At 32.9% G+C, this 22,012-nt stretch overlaps 1 protein-coding gene across 1 annotated transcript in view; it reads right to left on the bottom strand.

Moving 5' to 3' along the window:
- Positions 1-21,979, bottom strand: part of LOC110888994 — a 37,373-nt gene extending 15,394 nt beyond the window's left edge. Inside the window, exons 1-4 of the mRNA XM_035987203.1 lie at positions 21,881-21,979; positions 17,196-18,200; positions 16,421-16,495; positions 6,421-6,495 (exon numbers count right to left, since the gene is read on the bottom strand). Coding sequence (XP_035843096.1) covers positions 6,421-6,495; positions 16,421-16,495; positions 17,196-18,200; positions 21,881-21,979 — 1,254 coding nt within the window. The remainder of the gene's footprint in view (positions 1-6,420; positions 6,496-16,420; positions 16,496-17,195; positions 18,201-21,880) is intronic.
- Between the last annotated feature and the right edge of the window lie 33 nt (positions 21,980-22,012).

The raw sequence follows: 22,012 nt of genomic DNA, 5'->3' as shown, positions 1-22,012 counted from the left end.
TTCGAGCACTTAGCGGGCGTCGATTTCTAGAAGTCTTAGCTTATTTGCTTCCGCTGTGCAATGAAGATACCAGTGCAGTCACGCCAGCTCTAATTTATCGGGGTGTGACACAACGTTGATGTTATGTCGCAATATTACCCCCTGCCGTCAGTCAACGGTTTTAACTGTTATAGGCAAGGGTATTTTGGTAATCTTATCCCATATTTATTATTATTATTACTATTATTATTATTATTATTATTATTATTATTATTATTTATAACACACCTTCTTCTTCTTCTTCAGCTGACCAACACCCCCACCATTGTTCATCTTCTTCTTCTTCGTCCGGTGAGTTGTTTATGGGAGGTGATGCGGCGGTTGTCGCCGTCGGCGTTGTTGTCTGCGGCGAAGGTGTGTACTGGACGGAGAGATGTTAGTAAGCGGTTGTGGAAAGCAGCTGAAGAGCTTAGACTTAGGGTTCTGGCGATATCTCCTCCGCCACAAACCCCCACCGTCTCCTCCACCGTCTCCGTCGTCGACTGAACATCATCACTTCAGCGACAACATCATCGATTTTTCCGGTGAAGGTATCATCAAAATTGTTTTTGTTTTGTTTTCTGGAGTTAGATGAGTGAAGGTATCATCGATTTTTCCGGTGAAGGTATCATCGGTTTACAAAAGATTTTGATTTTCAACTGTTATCATTATAATGATGTATTGGGTGTTCTTCAATCTTCACTGGGATGTTAAAATTGATTGATCTTTTTGCATCTGTTCATGATTATGCTTACATGTTTGACTAATTTTAATGTTCAGATTAACATATTACATCCCTTTTGCAAATCTTTGATTCTGGTGTGGATTATTATATGAGATAAGGTGTGAAACACAGTTGTATGATGGTTTTTGCAGGTAAGTCATGGTTTTTGTAGTAGGCTGTGATGTTTTAGTTTAGTTAGTTTCGTAGTTCTGTTTCATTTGAGTTAATGTTTGCAGGTGGCGGCTGATGGTGGTGGAGGTGGGTGATGGCGGCTAATGGTGGTTTAGGCGGCTGATGGTGGTTTAGGCGTAATAAAGTTGGTTTTGTCTATGGTAAAAGTGATAGTTTTATGATTACCTTGTAAAGATTTTATGTTGGTTTTGGGTTGGTTTTAGTGCTAGTTACAGAAACCTTTATGTTACAACTTTTAAATCAATATGAATTGAATCAATATGTGAGTTTATTAATGGCGTTGATGTGTTTTCGATTGGTTCTGCAAGTGTTGCAACATAGCTTCTTTTATGTGGCATGATGATGCATCATAAGCTATCAATGGGTTGATTATTAAGAGCAGGGGTTTATAATAATCGAATATCTTAATCTTTGGTATTAGAGATGGTTTGGTCACCATGAGAGTGTTAATAGTAGTTTACCCAGGTTTCTAAGGATTTATAACTAAGGTTGTGATCGATTAGATATTCTTCACGAGGATGATTTATTTAACTAGCATATCATGTCGGGATTAGTAATATATATGGGTGGTGGCGGCTGATGGTGGTGGCGGCTGATGGTGGTGGAGGTGGGTGATGGCGGCTGATGGTGGTTTAGGCGGGAAAGGGTTTTGGTTACTGCAGTGGGTAATATTGTTTCTTACAACAAAGTATATGGGGTAATAAGAAAGGACAATTTAGTAATTTACCAGTGGGGGGTAATTATGCGACATAACAAGAACGTTGGGGGTAATATTAAAGGGTAAGATAGGCATTTCACATTAAAGTTAACAGATCTGTTAACATAATTGACGCCAGGGGGTAAATGTGCTACATAACAACAACGTTGGGGGGGATTGCAATTATTTCGTTAGAGGGGGTCAGAGTGCCAATTGGCGTAAACCCAAGGGGGTAAAATTGCAGTTTACTCTTTTGGAAAAGTATTAAATGACGGAATTTTATATATCATTTAAATACATATTGTGGTTTTCTATATTTATTTTGGTGACTATTTTGGTGTGACTTTTTTGTGAATAAACTTGGAGGCAGGAAGACTATTGATTGATACAACAATCCATGAAGAGTTTACATGTTTAAGGGTAAGTGGATCAAATACCTAGGTGTTTTTGATAAAAAAAATTATTAACCATGAAGAGTTTACAAGTTTAAGGTTGTCTACATCTACCCTTCTTAGACCCTACCTTAGCTTTGTTATTGGTGGGATTTACTAAGTATGTTGATGATGATGTCGTTTGATTAGAGTTGAAATGAAGAATTAAATGACTGGTAATGTTGAAGCTATATTATAAGGATTATTACAGGCCAAATTTCTATATGGATGAAAATATGAACCCTTTTATGAAACATTCAACATATTTTGGCTTTTTTTAATAAATAATGTTTATGTTATAATAAAATACAGACAAATACTTGTGTCATTATGAAATATTTCACACATTTTCGCTTTTGTTTACCATACATTGTTACTTGATGTTTTATTTCCGTTGAGTTGACTATCTGTGTTTTAATAGTCAAATGGTTTAAAGACAAGGCAATCTAAATTATTGAAATTGTCTCCAATCTTAATATAAATTCATTTGATGAATAAATATAAATAAAAACTTTTGTCATTATGACACTAAAACCTATCCACAGGTATACTACTAGTTGTTTGATATTGAACCACTAAATAAACTTTTGAGAAATATATTTAATTAAAATATACCCGTGGTAACTTTCTAAAATGGTGTGTGCTATCATCTGACTTTCTTCTTGATGTGGGGTTGGATATTGTAGATAGAAGACGACTATCAAGTTAGCTCTGTGTAGAGGCATGCTAGGCATTCTGTTGTGGCACCAATTACAAGACTGCCATCCATGAAGTTTTGAGAAGTTCATGCCATCTCCACTTTTTATGTTATTACACTCGCCCGAGAGCATTTAGATTAGACTATGGGATGTGCAGGAGTGTAGTCCTCAAAGGATGATTCGTTATGTAGGCGTTTACGTAAGTGGGTGGGAAGATGAGATTAAAGGGGATGGATGTGGGGACGGGCCTCAATATATATATATATATATATATATATATATATGTATGTATAAAGAAGAAAAGAGAGAGGAGGGACGTTTTGAATTTTGATGCACGTGGATTCATATAAACACCCAACTACCTAACGGCCTAACCAGCTGTGCTGGACTGCTGGTTTCAATTTGGCTATTTATTCTTTTTTTTGAACGGCAACACACTTTTTATATATATAAAAAGAGCCAGCAAGGAGCTGAAAACAAAGCGGGACAAGGAAGCAAAACGACAAAACAAACGAAACAGAAAGGAAACATTACAGGAGGTTTACAACATTAAAATCAATCCATTTATCCCAGTCCCGATTTGGCAGCTTAGATCTGTGAGAAATCCATACGAAAGCGTCTTCTTTAATCGAGTCGATGATTCTCTTTAGCGGAACAAACACCCCTTCAAAAACCATCAGGTTAGGTTTCTGACATTCCATAACCTCCAAACAGTAGCCAGAACGACCGTATACACTATACGCTTCCACCTTGCCAACCCCGTGTTGCTTGTCATAATCTTCACAACCTCTTTCAAGCTGTTAACATCAACGGGAGGGGGGATTCGCATCCATACGGCAACCTGCCACCACGCACTCCGAGCCCAGATGCAACCCGCAAATATATGATCCGAGTCTTCCGTACCATAACCGCATCTATCACAGCTCAGGTTATTAATGCAAATTCCCCTGTGCTCAAGACTTTTTTTTGCTGCCACCCTACCCGAAACAGCTCTCCAAAGAAGATAATTGCATTTGATAGGGGCCCAAGAATTCCACCGAAACTGATCCTCCTGCTGAGAATTAATGTCCGCCTCCATCATATCATTTTTAACCCCTTTAGTCGAGAATTTTGCACCCTCATTGTTGCTCCAAGACCAACAGTCCACCTTATTATCTTTAAGGGCGGCCGACTTTAGCAGGCCCATCAAATGGCCCAGTTGCCTCCATTCTTCATCTGAGTTAGGTCCCCTAAACCAGTCCCATTTCCAATTCAAAAGAGATCCAATCCTCTCTACATTATCCACGACCCGAACATCTTTATATTTAGCTAGATTAAAAAGATCTGGGTACCTGTCATTAAGCGGCCCATCCCCAATCCAAGCTTCTTTCCAGAATCTCACATTGGCCCCATTACCGATGTCTACTTTGAGTTTATTATTAATATCAATACCGTGTTTCTTAAGATCCTCGTCCACAGAAGCTATGTCTTTCCACACGCCTGGAATCGCTTTTTTTACTGGCACCAATTTGTTGTCCACCCTATTTTTATGGATCGACTTCACTACTGCAGCCCACAACTGATTCGGATTATCTTTGTAGCGCCACCACCATTTGGAAATCATAGCAACACTGAAATCCGAAATGCTCCCAATACCGAGGCCCCCACATTTTTTCGTCTTGGTCATGACATCCCAACGCACCCACCTCATCTTATTACTATTACCTTTCTTCCCCCAAACAAAATCCCTCCGAAGCCTTTCTAATTTCTTAATCATGCTTTTCGGGGCAGAAAAAAGGGAGAGATAGTAAGAAGGCATACTACCTAACACTGATTTCACCAAAGTTACTCTCCCCGCAAAGGACAAAGTTTTCGCCTTCCACGCGGTTAATTTTCTTTGGACCTTGTCAATCACCACTTGCCAATGTTTCGACAATTTCATGTTGGCACCGATGGGGATCCCTAAGTACATAAAGGGGAAACTCCCAGCTTCACAATGGAGACGGTTTGCCATCTCCGTAACCTCCATTTCATCAACTCCAACTCCAAACAATCTACATTTTTTATAATTAACTCTTAACCCCGACACAAGGTAAATACATCTCAAAAGACGATTAATACTCACAATGTTATGCTCCGACCATTCCCCGATGAAGAGAACATCGTCCGCGTAACAAAGATGAGTTATCATCGGGCCATCATTCGGGAGTTTCAACCCATGGAACAAACCAATACTCACCGCCCTTTGTATAAACAGATTAACAATCTCCATCACTATTATAAATAAAGAAGGAGCCAACGGGTCTCCTTGTCTAAGGCCCCGCTTAAAAGCAAACTCGCCCGTGGGCGCCCCATTTACTAAAACCGACCCACGACCCGATCTAAGACAGTCGTTCACCCAAGATATCCATTTCGCCGGGAAGTCCATGTACCGCAACATATTCAATAAACACTTCCAGTTGATAGAATCGTAGGCCCTTTGAAAGTCCACTTTAAAAATCATCACTTTCGCTTTACTCTTCTTGGCCCACGCAACCACTTCACTGACAATTAAAGCACTATCCAAGATGTTCCTACCTCCCACAAACGCCGACTGCGTAGGAGCAATAATCTCACTCAGGCATTTTTTCAATCTGAGAGCGAGAACTTTCGCGATCATTTTATACAAGGACCCAACCAAAGAAATTGGTCTAAAATCAGCAATATATTGGCGATCCGGAACTTTAGGAATAAGAGCAACAAAAGAGGCATTGCATCCTAAGCTTAAATTGCCAGTGACATGAAATTCGCTGAACATCCTCATAACCGCCGGTTTTAAAAACTCCCAGTATTTCTTAAAGAATTTCATAGAGAACCCATCAGGGCCCGGGGCTTTCCCACCATTACACCCCCAAATGGCTTTTTTCACTTCCTCTTCAGAAAACATCCTCGTCAACTCACACGCCCTTAAATTACTGATTTTCGGCAGCCCAGATCCATCAAAATCCGGTCGTCTCCGCATTGGTTCAGCAAACTGTTTTTTGAACCATTTCCGAATTTCTTCTTTTAATAAATTTGGCTCCATAATCCACACCCCATTAAAGGATAACCCATTAATCCTGTTCCTGGATTTATTCACATTGATAACCCCGTGGAAGTATGCGGAATTCTCGTCTCCATCTTTAATCCAATTAACTCTTGCCTTTTGGTGTAAATCTTGACACTTCTTTTTTTCCAAGAGAACGATTTTTTTCCTGGTTTCAACCCTCAACTTTTTTTCTTCTTTGCTTAAAACACCACTATCCGCTTTCTTTTCTATTTCTTCAGCAATCTTACTTAAGTTAAGAACTTCTTTTTCCTCTTTGTATCTCACCTCTCCCCGCCATTTCTTTAGCCCACTTTTGAAAACCAAAAATAATTAGTTTGCACGTGGCTGAATTTGATTTTTATAAAAAAAAAAGGCACTCTGGTGTTGCCAATTCATTCAATTCAATTCAATTTGTATATAATTCCGAATTTGATCAAGTAAAGTCCTTAATAACAATCTACCATACTTATTTATGTAATATAATAGTTATATATTAGAATTCACATAATTTTATACTAACTACTTTTTATCACTAAGTTTATCATTTTATAAATATCTACTCATAATTTAAACAAAAAGTGAAGTGAAAAAAAAAAACAAAAGGAAGGACTTACAGGAAGTAGTTCTGGAGGTGCTATCTCAAGTTGGTCGACAACTTGGTCATTATCGGTGTTTTGTACTCGCTTTTCCTTTAAGAAATAACACGAGAGAGAAAAAAGATTTACTACTCAAAACTGTAAATTTCTGATAAATGCTATAAATTGGTGTTGAAAAACTACTTGCAAAAGAAACTACAAACAATGAAGACATTTGGCGTATAAAGATAATACCATAAATACCATCAAATGAATTTATAATAGTAAATTACATGTCTAATTTGGTACTAGCATAAAGTATAAGAGAAAAGGATATTACAGAAGATAGATACAATACCGTATGCCTTGTCCAATTGAAATGGAATATTCATATACATTCTATCAAAGAAATTGGATGGCGAGAATTCGTCCAGGATATGACATAAAATGAAAATTAGTTTTTAAAGAAAATTTCATATAAGGTTATGGAACATGCATGGGCGAACCGTCCCAATTAACCAGCATAATAATAAACCTTAATTATATAGGATGGCTAGATATCAATTAATGAGTTTTTAGGTAACCATGCTTTCTTTAAACGGCCAACGAAATAAATGCTCGGCTACCTGAGGTAACCCATTGGCAAAATGCAACCTCATACGTCTGCGACCACAGACAAGCGCTAGGTTGTCCACTATCACCGGTTCCGGGAAAACATGCCGTCCAAAAGCTCACTGTAGTAAAATCCGGTGGGATCAGATTCGAATTTGAGACCTATAGCCTCAAACCAGAATCTTCACTTTCCTTCCAATACCAATTGAGCTATAGTCCCATCAGCTAGGTAACCATTCTTAATTCTACATGTTTCAGGTAACCACACTCAGGATTCATGACAACATCATATAGGATGCATTGATATCAATCAATGAGTTTTATTGATTTTGAGTTATTGGAACAAGTTTGAAAAACAATATTTATTTTGAGTTTTATTTATTTATTATTAGTGAGTTTTATTTATTTTGAGTTGTTTTTTTTTTTTTTTACTTTGTTTGGTTGAGTTTGAAAAACAATATAGTTTTAAATATTTCAATTCTAATAGTAATTTTCTTTTTATTGTCTGGTCTTTTCTTAACATGAAGTGATCACCGTGGTTTTCGCAGATAATGAGGGTGTGATATCGGGTTATGGATGTTCACACTTCTTTTGCTGTTACCTTTATTCTCTTTTATTACATCTTATGTTGCTTTTGAAATTGGTTATGGTGTCTTCCTTTTATTTGAGATAAAACAACTAAATAAACTTTTGAGAAATATATTTAATTAAAATATACCTTTGAAAACTTTCTAAAATCGTGTGTGCTATCGTCTTCGTGGTGTGGGATTTGGATTATATGTTCACTTGTAGAAAGAAGTTATGTAGTTAATATCAGTTATCGGTCCCCTATCGAACTATCAGTGAAAAATATTAGTCAGAATATTACCGATAATATTGGCAATATCGGTATTTGACCGATATATAACCTTTATTTCTACCATTCGTCTTTCTACTTATTGTTGATATTAGTGTTTTGAGTCTTAATTGTTAGTTGTTATTGTTAAATTTTAATGTTTTAAGTCTTAGTCACTTCCTACTTGCTACAATTGTTAACGTTTTCTAAGTTGGAAAAGGTTAAATTATTTATTGGTATGAGAGTATACTGAATTGTTAGTGTTAAATTGCTATATATATAAATTTAGCATGATATTAAAATTACCAATATCTCACCATAATAACCGATATCTCTAATATTGGTCCTCACCAATATCTGATATTTACCGTATTAACTACTTAGGATAGAAGACGACTATTGAGTTGTCTCCACTAAGACTAGAAGGTATGGTGATGGAGGATGCACATGGATTCATTATTAACTATTTCTTATCACTAAGACTAGAAGGTATGGTGATGGAGGATGGGCCGCCACGTCACCGTAAGTAAGGATGGGCATAAAGGGGATGGACCAAGGGGGTAGAGTACAGGTCTATGTATGTATGTATGTATGTATGTATGTATGTATGTATGTATGTATGTATGTATGTATGTATGTATGTATGTATGTATGTATGTATGTATGTATGTATGTATGTATGTATGTATGTATGTATGTATGTATGTATGTATGTATGTATGTATGTATGTATGTATGTATGTATGTATGTATGTATGTATGTATGTATGTATGTATGTATGTATGTATGTATGTATGTATGTATGTATGTATGTATGTATGTATGTATGTATGTATGTATGTATGTATGTATGTATGTATGTATGTATGTATGTATGTATGTATGTATGTATGTATGTATGTATGTATGTATGTATGTATGTATGTATGTATGTATGTATGTATGTATGTATGTATGTATGTATGTATGTATGTATGTATGTATGTATGTATGTATGTATGTATGTATGTATGTATGTATGTATGTATGTATGTATGTATGTATGTATGTATGTATGTATGTATGTATGTATGTATGTATGTATGTATGTATGTATGTATGTATGTATGTATGTATGTATGTATGTATGTATGTATGTATGTATGTATGTATGTATGTATGTATGTATGTATGTATGTATGTATGTATGTATGTATGTATGTATGTATGTATGTATGTATGTATGTATGTATGTATGTATGTATGTATGTATGTATGTATGTATGTATGTATGTATGTATGTATGTATGTATGTATGTATGTATGTATGTATGTATGTATGTATGTATGTATGTATGTATGTATGTATGTATGTATGTATGTATGTATGTATGTATGTATGTATGTATGTATGTATGTATGTATGTATGTATGTATGTATGTATGTATGTATGTATGTATGTATGTATGTATGTATGTATGTATGTATGTATGTATGTATGTATGTATGTATGTATGTATGTATGTATGTATGTATGTATGTATGTATGTATGTATGTATGTATGTATGTATGTATGTATGTATGTATGTAGTATGTATGTATGTATGTATGTATGTATGTATGTATGTATGTATGTATGTATGTATGTATGTATGTATAGCTTGGTGTGTGGAGGAGAGGCCCGTCGAGACCGTCTGCTGGGCGACGGTCGGGCCAAGGCCGGCCCCATACCCTCCGGTCTAAGTTTATCATTTCATAAGTATCTACTCATAATTCAAAAAAGGTGAAGTGAAAATATAAATAAAAAAAGGAAGGACTTGCATGAAGTTCTTGAGGTGCTATATCAAGTTGGTCGACAACTTGGTCATTATCCATGTTTTGTATTTGTTTCTCCTTTAAGAAATAACATGAGAGAGAAAATAGATTTACTACTCAAACTAGTAAATTCGTGATAAAAGTTATAAATTGGTGTTCAAAAACTACTTGCTAAAAAACTACAAAACAATGAAGAAATTGATAATATAATAGATCATAAGGTGTTGACAGCTGGTGTATAAAGATATTACCATAAAAACCATCTACCAAAGTAGTGTATTTACAAAAAAATATTTAAATTTTTGGGTACTTTGAAAAGTATTTACTTAAATGGATCCTTTTCTAATTGGTTTGTCTCTCTCCTAATCTAATTGGTCAAATCTTAAATTAATGATACCTAAATTAAACAAACTATTTTTATTAAATAAACTGACTTTTTCGTAATTGATTATATTTTTTTATCTTACGTTTTTTTAATTATAATTAATATATGTCTGTTTTTAATTTATCATAAAAATACTTTAAGTTTAAAAGTAAAAATTATGTATTTAGCCTGGACTTTTATTCTAAGATTAAAAACTTATTTAGTCGTTACTTATTAACAGAGTCGAAGAACAATTATAACAAAGTCGAACTACACTTACGTTGGACAATTATACACTACATTAAAAAAACACAATTACGAAAACGTAAAAGCACAATGAAAGCAATTATTTAATACACAAAATAGTAAAGAGAGAAAGATTACTCTCTTAATAAATTGAGTAAATGGTTAAATAGTTTTTTTTATTACTAAGATAAAAGCCAAACTACATATATTTAACTTAAAGGTATTTTTATTACAAATTAAAAATTAAAAAAACCGAGATATACAAAATGATAAACACAACTACGGTGAACTTCAATTTACAAAAACGTACGATAAGAAAAAAAACTTAGAACAAGCTAAATACATAATTTTTTAGGTATCCTTAATTAAGTAAATAATTAAATAAGTTTGTTGTTCTTAGAATAACAGCTAAATACATAAATTTTTACTTTCAAACTTGAAATATTTTTATTACAAATTGAAAACATACATATATTAACTAAAAAATGTAACCTAAAAAAATAATAATAAATTACAAAAGTAAGTTTATTGAACAAAATCACTATAAAAAACATAAGCTAAAAGAATATAATAATTTATAAAATTAAGTTTATTGAACAAAATCACCATGTTTTATTTAGGAATAATTAATTTAGGCTTTAACCAATTAGATTAGGAGAGACACAAACCAATTAGAAAAATACCCATTTAGGTAAATACTTTTCAAAGTACCAAAAAAGGTAAATACGTTTTGTAAATACACTAGTTTGGGAAAAACCTCTGTTTATTTATGTAATATAACTAGTAAAGTGCTCTGCACGTTGCCTTGACGTTTCAAAAAAATTTACGTTAAGACGTAGACCAAATAAAAACATACATAAAAATAAGCACGAAAACGTATTATATTTTACCAAATTCATTTCCAGAAAAATAAAAATAAAACTTACGTCAAAACTTATACCAACCAAAAGTGTACATAATAATAAGCGTAAGAACATATTATATTTGACCAGACTTATTTCCGGGAGAAAGTTACGCCGAAACCTAAATCAACTTAAATTTATACACACATGTACAAAAAAATTAAACACGTAAAACTCGATTAAAAGATAAGGGACTATAAGTGTTAATGCTGAAAGTTTTTCTTTATGAACGGTGAGAATCTTTAACAGTTGAGAGAGAGATCTCACACCCTCCCAACCAGAGGGCACTAACCCCACTCTGGCTAGACTATGTTGTCTTAACTGGGCCCACGCTTGCGTCAGAGTTTGGCTAACGGTGTTCCCCAGCAAACTATACCACCCGCTACCACTGGTGGGGGCTTGCGCCGCCGCAAGAGAGAATCTCCCAGGCATAACGCACGTTGGACTAAAACCAGGGGTGGCTCTTGCTGGAACTCTTGACCTAAGGTCTGGGAGAAATAGCCTTCATTTTCTTTATCCACCAAATATGGCACTAGTGGGGATTGAACTTGAGACTCTAAGAAGAACCCAAGTCTTTCCGACCACTAGACCATAAATGATGGATTAATGCTGAAAGTTAAGGTGTAAAAAAAACACAAAGACAAAAAAGTAAATAAAAAGCAAAAAAAAAAAAAAAAAGACAAAACAAAAAACTAAAAATGAAAAATCAAATCACTATTCACCATGGTTCATAATTGTATTATACGTAATATAATATAATGTATTATATGTAACTAATAAATTACCCTCGCGTGTTGTTGTGACGTCCAAAAAAAATTTTACATCAAAATTTAGACCAACTAAAATCGTACATAAAAATAAGCACAAAAACGTATTATATTTGACCCAATTCATTTCCAGAAAAAAAATAAAAATAAAACTTACGTTAAAACGTAGACCAACCCAAAATGTACATAATAATAAGAATAAGAACATATTACATTTGGCTAGACTTATTTCCGGGAGAAAGTTACGTCAATACCTAAATCAACTTAAATTTATACACACGTGTACAAAAAAATTAAACATGTAAAACTCGATTAAAAGTTAAGGGACTATAAGTGTTAATGCTGAAAGTTGAGTGGTAAAAGAAAAAAAATAGAAAAAGACAAAAAAGAAAATAAAAAGCAAAAAAGACAAAACAAAAAAAATCACTATTCACCATGGTTCCTAATTGTGTCTATTATTATATTATTATTATTATTATACAAAAAAATAAAAAATCAAATCACTATTCATCATGGTTTATAATTGTATTATACTAGTTGACGCCCCGCCCGTGTTGCGGGGCGATGGCAGAATAATGAGCGAGTGTTAGGCAGCTCATTGACACGAAAAACAAATAAACCGAGTCAATCAATTAAAACAAAATACTTTTATAGTTTTGAAAAAAAAACTAAAACAATGGCAATATTATAATTTTTAACTGAGTGAAAGTTGTATTTTTTGACTGGGGTAAAATCGTAATTTGTCAAAAGCTACAGTAATGACAGTACTATAAATTTAAACCAGGGGCACAGTTGTAAATTTTCACAGGGGCAAATTCGTAATTTTAAACGTGGGGTAACAGCCTAATATAAATTTGAACTAAGGGTACAATCGTATATTTAAGCTGGAGGCAAAAGCACAATTTTATTTTGAACCGAGGGCAAAATCGTAATTTTGAGTTGGGGCCAAAAACATAATTTTATTTTGAACCGGGGAAAAAACGTAATTTTGAATTGAGGGCGAAATCACAATTTTTTAAACGGGGAAAAGCACATTTTTGAACAGAAGGCAAAATCGTAATTTTTAGCTGGGGGGAAAACAAAATTTTATTTTGAACTGGGGGCGAAAAGGTAGGGAGTTGAGGGCAAAACCACAATTTTATTTTGAATGGATGGAAAAATCGTAATTTTGAGCTGGGGACAGAATCGTAATTTTAGTTTGAGCTGGGGGCAAAACCGTAATTTTAAATAGGGGCAAAAGCGTAATTTTAGAATGGATATAAAATAATAAACTAGTTGGTCCAATGGGGGAGTGCTAGGCAAAGTCGTAATTTTGAATTTAGGGCAAGATCGTAATTTTGAGATAGGGACAAAAAACGTAATTTTATTTTGAGTTGGGAGCAAAGACGTAATTTTAAAATAGATATAAAATAACAAAACGTGTTGGTCCAATGGGGGGAGTGCCAGGCAGCTGCCTGGCACTATTCCCCCATCTTGAAAATGTATAAGAAGTAAACTAGTAGTTGCCCCGCCCGCGTTGCGGGGCGATGACCGAATAATTCTCAATCAATTAAAAAAACACAACAATAATTTTGTTAGAAAAAAAAAACTAAAACGATGATAAGACCGTAATTTTCTGCTCAGAGCAAAACTGTAATTTTTCAGTACTAATGAGTGAGTGTTAGGCAGCTCCTCGATACCGAAAAAAATTAAACAGAGTCAACCAATTAAATTTTTTTATAGTTTTGCTAAAAAAACTAAAACGATGAGAAAAACGTAATTCTGAACTGGGGGAGAAATCATATTATTCATCCAGGATAAAATCGTAAATTAAATGGACCAATGAGGGAGTCGCAGGCAGCTGCCGGCATGACTGTAATTTTCACTGGGGGCAGAATTGTAATGTAACCAGGAAAACAAACAAAACGATGGAGAAAATTTAAATTTAAGTTGAGTGCAAAATCGTAACTTGGCTGTGAGAAAAAAACCTAATGGCAAAACTGTAAATTTAAACGGGACAAAATCGTAAATTTGAACCGATGGCAAATTAGCAAAAGCGAAATTTATTTTTATGTGGGGGTAAAAACATAATTTTGAACCGATGGAAAAATCATAATTTCAAGGGGAAAAAACTAATGGCAAAACTGTAAATTTAAACGAGGCAAAATGGTAAATCGAACCGCGGGTAAAATTGAAATTTTTAGCTGGGAGCAAAAACGTAAATTTATTTCAAGTGGGGTAAAATCATAATTTTGAAGGAGAACCATATTTTTTAATTTGAATTGGGACGAAAACGTATTTTTGAAATGAGGGTAAAATCGTAATTTTGAGTGGTGGGCAAAAGCATATGTTTATTTTTAGAGGGGGTGGGGAGAAACGTAATCTTAAACTGGTGGCCAAAAACGTAATTTTAAAGTGAGTGTAAAATAATAAACTGTTGTAAAATCGTAATTTTTAGCTAGGGGAAAACATATTTTTATTTTGAACTGGGGCAAAACCATAATTTTGGCGGAGGGTTAAATCGTATTTTTTTCTACCGAGGGCAAAATCGTAATTTTAAGCTAGGGGCAAAAGAGTAAATATATTTTTAACTGGGGGCAAAAACGTAATTTTGAACGGACGGCAAAATCACAATTTTAAAACGGGGATAAAATCATAAATTAATTTGGCCAATAGGAAAGTGCGAGCAGGTGCCTGGCACTATTCCCCTTTCCGTGCCTATCCTCCAATCAATGGAACTATTAAAGCCGACTCTTGTATTTGTTGTGTTTAGATAATATAATATATATAATATAATATATTATTATTATTATTATACGAAAAATAAAAAATCAAATCACTATTCACCATGGTTCATAATTGTATTATACTAGTTTTTGCCCCGCCCGCGTTACGGGGCGATAATCCGAATATTTCTCTTTCATAACATGTATGTCTGTCTTTCGGTTACTTGTACATACTACTCATAACACGATCTAAAAAAAATTACATCGAGTCAATAAATTAAAACAAAAACACTATCATACTTTACTAAAAAAAACTAAAACGATGGAAAGACTATAATTTTAAGCAAAATTGAAATTTTTCAGGACAAATGAGCATGTAGCATGCATGCCTGAACGAATAAAAATTACATGTATGCCCGTCCGCGTTGCAGGGCGTTAAATCAAATATTTCTTAGTTTCATAAGTATTTAGGTTACTTGTACATACTACTTATAACACGATCTAAAAAAATACATCGAGACAACCAATTAAACGAAAACACTACCATAATTTTGCTAAAAAAATTAAAACAGTAACATGTATGTAATTTTGAGTTGGGGTAAGATACTAATTTGTCAGGACCAATGAGCGAGTGTTAGACAAGTGTTTGACACAATAAAAGTTACACTGAGTCAACCAAGCAAAATAAAACGATACTATAGTTTTGCAAAAAAAAAAAAAGTAAACCGATAGCAAGATCATAATTTTTAACTGGGGGAGAAATTGTAAATCTTGAAATGGGAGCAAGATCATAATTTTGAACAGAGGGCAAAATCGTAAAAATATTTTGAACTGGGGGCGAAATCATAATTTTAAATTGAAGGCAAAATCATAATTTTGAGCTATGGGGGAAAACATGATTTTATTTTGAACTGTGGGCAAAAACGTAATTTTGAGTTGGGGGCAAAATCGTAATTTCGAGCTAGGGGCAAAAACATATTTTTATTTTTTTTTGGGGGGGGGGGGGGCAAAAGCGTAGTTTTAGACGGATGGTGAAACCGTAAATTTAAACTGGGAGTAGAATTAGAAATGAGTTTCTGAACTGAGGGCAAAAGCGTAAATTTTGAGCCAGGGCAAAAATATAATTTTATTTTGAAATAGGGGCAAAAACGTAATCTCAAATAAAGGACGAAACCGTAATTTTAGACTGAGAATAAAATTAAATTAAAAATAAGTGGTTCAATAGGGAAGTGCAAGGCAAGTTGCCTGGCACTATTCCCTTCTTGTTTTTGTATACGTAGGATAATATAATATAATAATTGTATTATATTATATTATAATATAATATAATATAATATAATATAATATAATATAATATAATATAATATAATATAATATAATATAATATAATATAATATAATATAATATAATATAATATAATATAATATAATATAATATAATATATATAATATAATATAATATAATATAATATAATATAATATAATATAATATAATATAATATAATATAATATAATATAATATAATATAATATAATATAATATAATATAATATAATATAATATAATATAATATAATATAATATAATATAATATAATATAATATAATAATATAATATAATATAATATAATATAATATAATATAATATAATATAATATAATATAATATAATATAATATAATATAATATATAATATAATATAATATAATATAATATAATATAATATAATGAACTATTTTTTATCACCAAGTTTATCATGTTATAAATATCAACCAGTAATTCAAACAAAATGTGAAGTGAAAAAAAAAGGACTTACAGGAAGTAGTTCTGGAGGTGTTATCTCAAGTTGGTCGACAACTAGGTCATTATCCGTGTGTTGTACTCGCTTTTCCTTTAAGAAATGACATGAGAGAGAATATTTACTACTCAAAACTGTAAATTTCTGTTAAAGCTATAAATTGGTGTTGAAAAACTACTTGCTAAAACAACTACAAAACAATAAGGAAACTAATAGTACTGTTGGTTCAGTGGTCAAAAGGCATGTCCTCCTTAGTGGGGACCCAGGTTCAATTCTCAAATGGGCCATTTTTAAGTGACATCTCGATGAAGGGACGAATTGAAGCTTTAATCAGAGAAGGGTGGTCATGTACATAGGGAGCACGGTCTCATGCCGGTCGAAGAGTTGACCTTGAACATAGACTCAAGCAGGGTGGATTTATACGTAAGATTCTTTGCCTTTCAAAAAAATTTGAATAAAGAAATTGATAATATAATAAATGATAAGGTGTTGACAACTGACGTATAAAGATAATACCATAAAAATATCAAATAAATTTAACAATAAATTATATGTTTAATTGGTACTAGCACAAAGTATAAGAGAAAATGAAAGTAACATAAGATAGATACAATATCGTATGTCGTGTCCAATTGAAATGAAATATGCATATAGTTCTATCAAAGAAATTGGATAACAAGAATTTATAAAATTAAGATTTGTTTTTTTTTTTTAATTTTAATTGAAAAATGCATATTTAACAAGAATATATGCACCCTATTATTAAGACTACACACAAACACACCTGACATACCTGAAAGATCAATGCTTTCTTAAGTTCGTCGAGAACAACTTTCATTGCTGGGCGATGGTCTTGAGTCTCTGCCACACACTGGTTTGCAACTTTTATAAATGTATGTAAAGAATCCTTGTTGGCTCCTCTATTTGGATTATAACTCTTTATATTGGTTTCTTCCTTTAGTATAGGATCTATAATCTCTTCTATTGTTCCATTACAGAAGTTTTGTCTTGCCACATGAACAAGCCCTTTCTCACTCTCGTTAAGGTAACTTTGGTCGAAAGCAAACCTTCCACATAGAATTTCAAACAAAACAACTCCAAAACTATACACATCTGACTCTCTTTTTAGCTTTCCAGTCTTTTTATACTCTGGATCCACATGGTACTTTGACACAAAATCTGTTCTTTTGCACAGAACTTCGTCGTTTTGATTTTGAGGAAGGAATACTGCGAACTCAAAGTCATCAATCTTTGCCACCAAATTCTCGTCCCACCCAAATCTAGCGTAATTTATATTACCATGTATTATCATTTTTTTCTCTTCCATCTCAGAATGAAGGTAACTCAATGCATGTGCAAGATCAATGCAAATTTTCAAACGTTTTTCCCAAGTCAAAGTACGCATGATTCTAACATTACCCAAATAATCTTGGAGTACATTAGAACATTTCTCGGTGACAAGTATCATCTCAAAACCTTCAACACAAAAGCCTATTAGAGTGACTATGTTGTCATGCTCAACACTAGTAAGCACTTCAAGTTCTGTAAAAAATAAATCTTCATCGTGCTCATCATCTTTAGGAAAAAAGCGTTTTATATATACTTCGTTGTGTCTCTTAGGTAGTTCACTACTACTTTCCCCTTTTACGGAAGTAAGTTTTTCTTTATCAAAATGGCTGAGATCTACCTTGTACCAAGTATAGTATCCATTAGATCCAAGTTTGTATTTGTCTGAAAAATTACTTGTGGCTAACTTTATGTCATCAAGCCAAATCTTCAAGTGTTCAAAGTTTTTTCCCTTGCAAACATGTGACAATGAAAAAAGAGAATTACAAATAATAAAATTAAATATTTTAGAAATATAAAAGCATATTTTTGTGGTTAATAAATTTTTGATTGCTTTAGAAAATAAAGATGGCAACATTAACTATCACCCTATTGGCCCTAATTTCTTCACATATATATATATATATATATATATATATATATATATATACATATATACACATATAGGGGGCGTTAAAATAAGAACCACCCCTAATTGCGAGAACTATGAGAACCACTCTCCACCAATCAGTTAATGACACCCAAAACGGTAATATAGTCATTTAATCAAAACCATCAAATCATCTCTCTGTTTTCTTTAAAGTCTCTTTTTAAAGTTATTTCAATTTATCCCCCTTCACATCAAATCATCTCTCTCTCCTCTTCATAAATTTTTGTTATTTTATAAAAAAGTTTTTATAAAAAAACTTGTAAAAAAGTTTTTGTAAACAAAAAGTTTAAAACCGTAAAAAAAGTTTTTGTAAAAAAGATAAAAAAAGTTTAAAAACGTGTGTGTAAAAAAAGGTTTTTGTAAAAAGAAACGGTTTTAAAAAGAAAAGGTTAAAACCGTAAAAAAATTTTGGTATAAATTTTTGTCTTTTGTAAAAAAAGTTTTTATAAAAAAAAATTTTGTCAAAAAATTTTGTTAATAAAGTTTTTATAAAACAAAATTTAAACCGTAAAAAAAGTTTTCATAAAAAAACGTAAAAAAGTTTAAAAAAACGTGTGTGTAAAAAAAGTTTTTGTAAAAAAAAAAAGGTTAAAACCATAAAAAAATTTTCGTATAAATTTTTGTTCTTTGTTTAAAAGTTTTTGTTAAAAAAAATTGTAAATTTTTTTTTTTGTGAAAAAAGTTTTTTGTATAAAAAAATCCTATAACCATAAAAAAAAGTTTTTGTAAAAAAAATTTAAAAACGTGTGTGTAAAAAAAATGGAGCGTAAACATGGTGTGAAAAAAACGTGGCGTAAAAAAACGTCGCGTAAAAAACAGCATGTAAAAAACAGGGGGTAAAAAACGGCGCATAAAAACAGGGCGTAAAAAAACCGGGTGATAAAACGACGTGTAAATACGGGAGTAAAACGAGGCGTAAAAACAGCGCGTAAAATCGGGCATAAAAAGACGGCGCGTAAAACCGGGTGTAAAAATGGCGCGTAAATAACGAGGCATAAAAAGGCTCGTAAAAACGTTTTTTTTTTAAAAAAAAAATCCTGACAAAAATTGTTTTTTGTAAAAAAAATCAGATTTTAAAATGTTTTTTAATTAAAAATCTGATTTTAATAAAAACAATTAATTTAATAAGACAAAAAAGGTAATAAAAATAATATATGCAATAAGACCAAACAAGCAAATTTACTAAAATGTTCTTTCAACATTAAAATATTAAAAACATAATAAGACAAAAAGAATTTAATATTGTTTTTTTTAACTTTTAATATCATCCATCTATCTTCAAAGATCAATGGTTAGAAAGTGGTTCTCATGGTTCTTTTAACTGAGGGTGGTTTTATTTTAGTGTCCCCTTATATATATATATATATATAGGGAGAGGATCATGAGAAAACTAGATATAAATGAGAAAACTAGAAAACTAACTAAAATCCACTAAAAAGGAGGGGGAAGGAGACTTTTAATAAAGGAGGGGGGACTTTTAATGAAGGAGTGGTAAAATTGGAAAAAAATATAACTTTTCAAACATTTCCCATTTCTCCATACGTTATCATTTTAAAACAAAAATGGCACCATAAGATCACAAATTTTCTTATCTTTCATTCAAGTATATTCGAGCATATTTTTTATGACATAAAAAAAGATTTATGGTGTCGTCTTGTTTTCAACACTATTATTATAGTAGTGCACATGTGCAATATAACATGTACTACAATTGCATTACATGCTTAAAATTAGCTTTTTGAGTCTAGTTTAGCTTTTAGGGTTAGTTTTTTTGGAGGTTTAGGATTAGGATTAGGTTTTTGGGTGTGGGGGGGGGGGGGGGGTTTAGGTTTTTTTTTGGGGGGGGGGGGGGTTAGGCTTTTGGTAGGAGGGTGAATTTAGGTTTTTTTTTTGAGGGGGGGGGTGGGGTGGGGGGTTTAGGTTTTTTTCGGGTTTATGTTTAGGGTTTAGTTTTAGGTTTTTGGGGGGTGGGGGGGTTTAGGTTTTGGGGGGTGGGGGGTTAGGCTTTTGGTGGGAGGGTGAATTTAGGTTTTGGGGGGTGGGGGGGGGTTTAGGTTTTTAGGGGGTGTCGGTGGGGGGTGGGTTAAGTGGTTTAGGCTTTCCGTATTAGTGCACATGTGCAGTACAACAAATTTTTTTTTTTTTTTTTTTTGAAAATTTTTTTCCATACATAAAAAGTAGCGATTTTTCTTTAAAAAATTGTAAAAAAAAAAATTGGTATTTTTTAGGTTTTTTTAGTTAGTTTTTTGGTTTTCTCATTTAAACTAGTTTTCTCATGATCCATCCCCTATATATGAGAAAACTAGAAAAACTAACTAAAATCCACTAAAAAGGAGGGGGAAGGAGACTTTTAATAAAGGAGGGGGGACTTTTAATGAAGGAGTGGTAAAATTGGAAAAAAATATAACTTTTCAAACATTTCCCATTTCTCCATACGTTATCATTTTAAAACAAAAATGGCACCATAAGATCACAAATTTTCTTATCTTTCATTCAAGTATATTCGAGCATATTTTTTATGACATAAAAAAAGATTTATGGTGTCGTCTTGTTTTCAACACTATTATTATAGTAGTGCACATGTGCAATATAACATGTACTACAATTGCATTACATGCTTAAAATTAGCTTTTTGAGTCTAGTTTAGCTTTTAGGGTTAGTTTTTTTGGAGGTTTAGGATTAGGATTAGGTTTTTGGGTGTGGGGGGGGGGGGGGTTTTAGGTTTTTTTTTTGGGGGGGGGGGTTAGGCTTTTGGTAGGAGGGTGAATTTAGGTTTTTTTTTTGAGGGGGGGGGGTGGGGTGGGGGGTTTAGGTTTTTTTCGGGTTTATGTTTAGGGTTTAGTTTTAGGTTTTGGGGGGTGGGGGGGTTTAGGTTTTTGGGGGGTGGGGGGTTAGGCTTTTGGTGGGAGGGTGAATTTAGGTTTTGGGGGGTGGGGGGGGGGTTTAGGTTTTTGGGGGGGTGTCGGTGGGGGGTGGGTTAAGTGGTTTAGGCTTTCCGTATTAGTGCACATGTGCACTACAACAAATTTTTTTTTTTTTTTTTTTTTTTGAAAATTTTTTTCCATACATAAAAAGTAGCGATTTTTCTTTAAAAAATTGTAAAAAAAAAAAAATTGGTATTTTTTAGGTTTTTTAGTTAGTTTTTTGGTTTTCTCATTTAAACTAGTTTTCTCATGATCCATCCCCTATATATATATATATATATATATATATATATATATATATATATATATATATATGGAGCCGCTAAAATAGAAACCATCCCAGTTGTAAGAACCGCGAGAACCACTCTCAACCAATTAGAGAAAGGGTATTTAGGTCATTTACCCCAAATGTCAAATCCTCACTCTCTCTTCATTTAAATCACTGACTTTTTAATTACCCATCTTCTCTCTCCTCTCTCATCTCTCTATTAATTCTGTCATCTTCATCTCTTGACCAAAATTTTAAATCTTCTCATCTATCTCACTTTCTCTATGTACCCATCTAGATCTCAAAAGTGTAATCCCTTCCACCATTTCATTAACAAAACCAGATCTTTGATGAAAGGGCTGAGTAGTGGACTCCTCCACTACCTCCATTTTTTTAGAGTTGTAAAGGATCGGGCCTACATG

The sequence above is a fragment of the Helianthus annuus genome, unplaced genomic scaffold (assembly GCF_002127325.2).
Source record: "Helianthus annuus cultivar XRQ/B unplaced genomic scaffold, HanXRQr2.0-SUNRISE HanXRQChr00c001, whole genome shotgun sequence".
Lineage (NCBI taxonomy): Eukaryota > Viridiplantae > Streptophyta > Magnoliopsida > Asterales > Asteraceae > Helianthus > Helianthus annuus.
The sequence above is the reverse complement of the archived record's forward strand: the minus strand, read 5'-3'. Positions and strand labels throughout refer to the sequence as shown.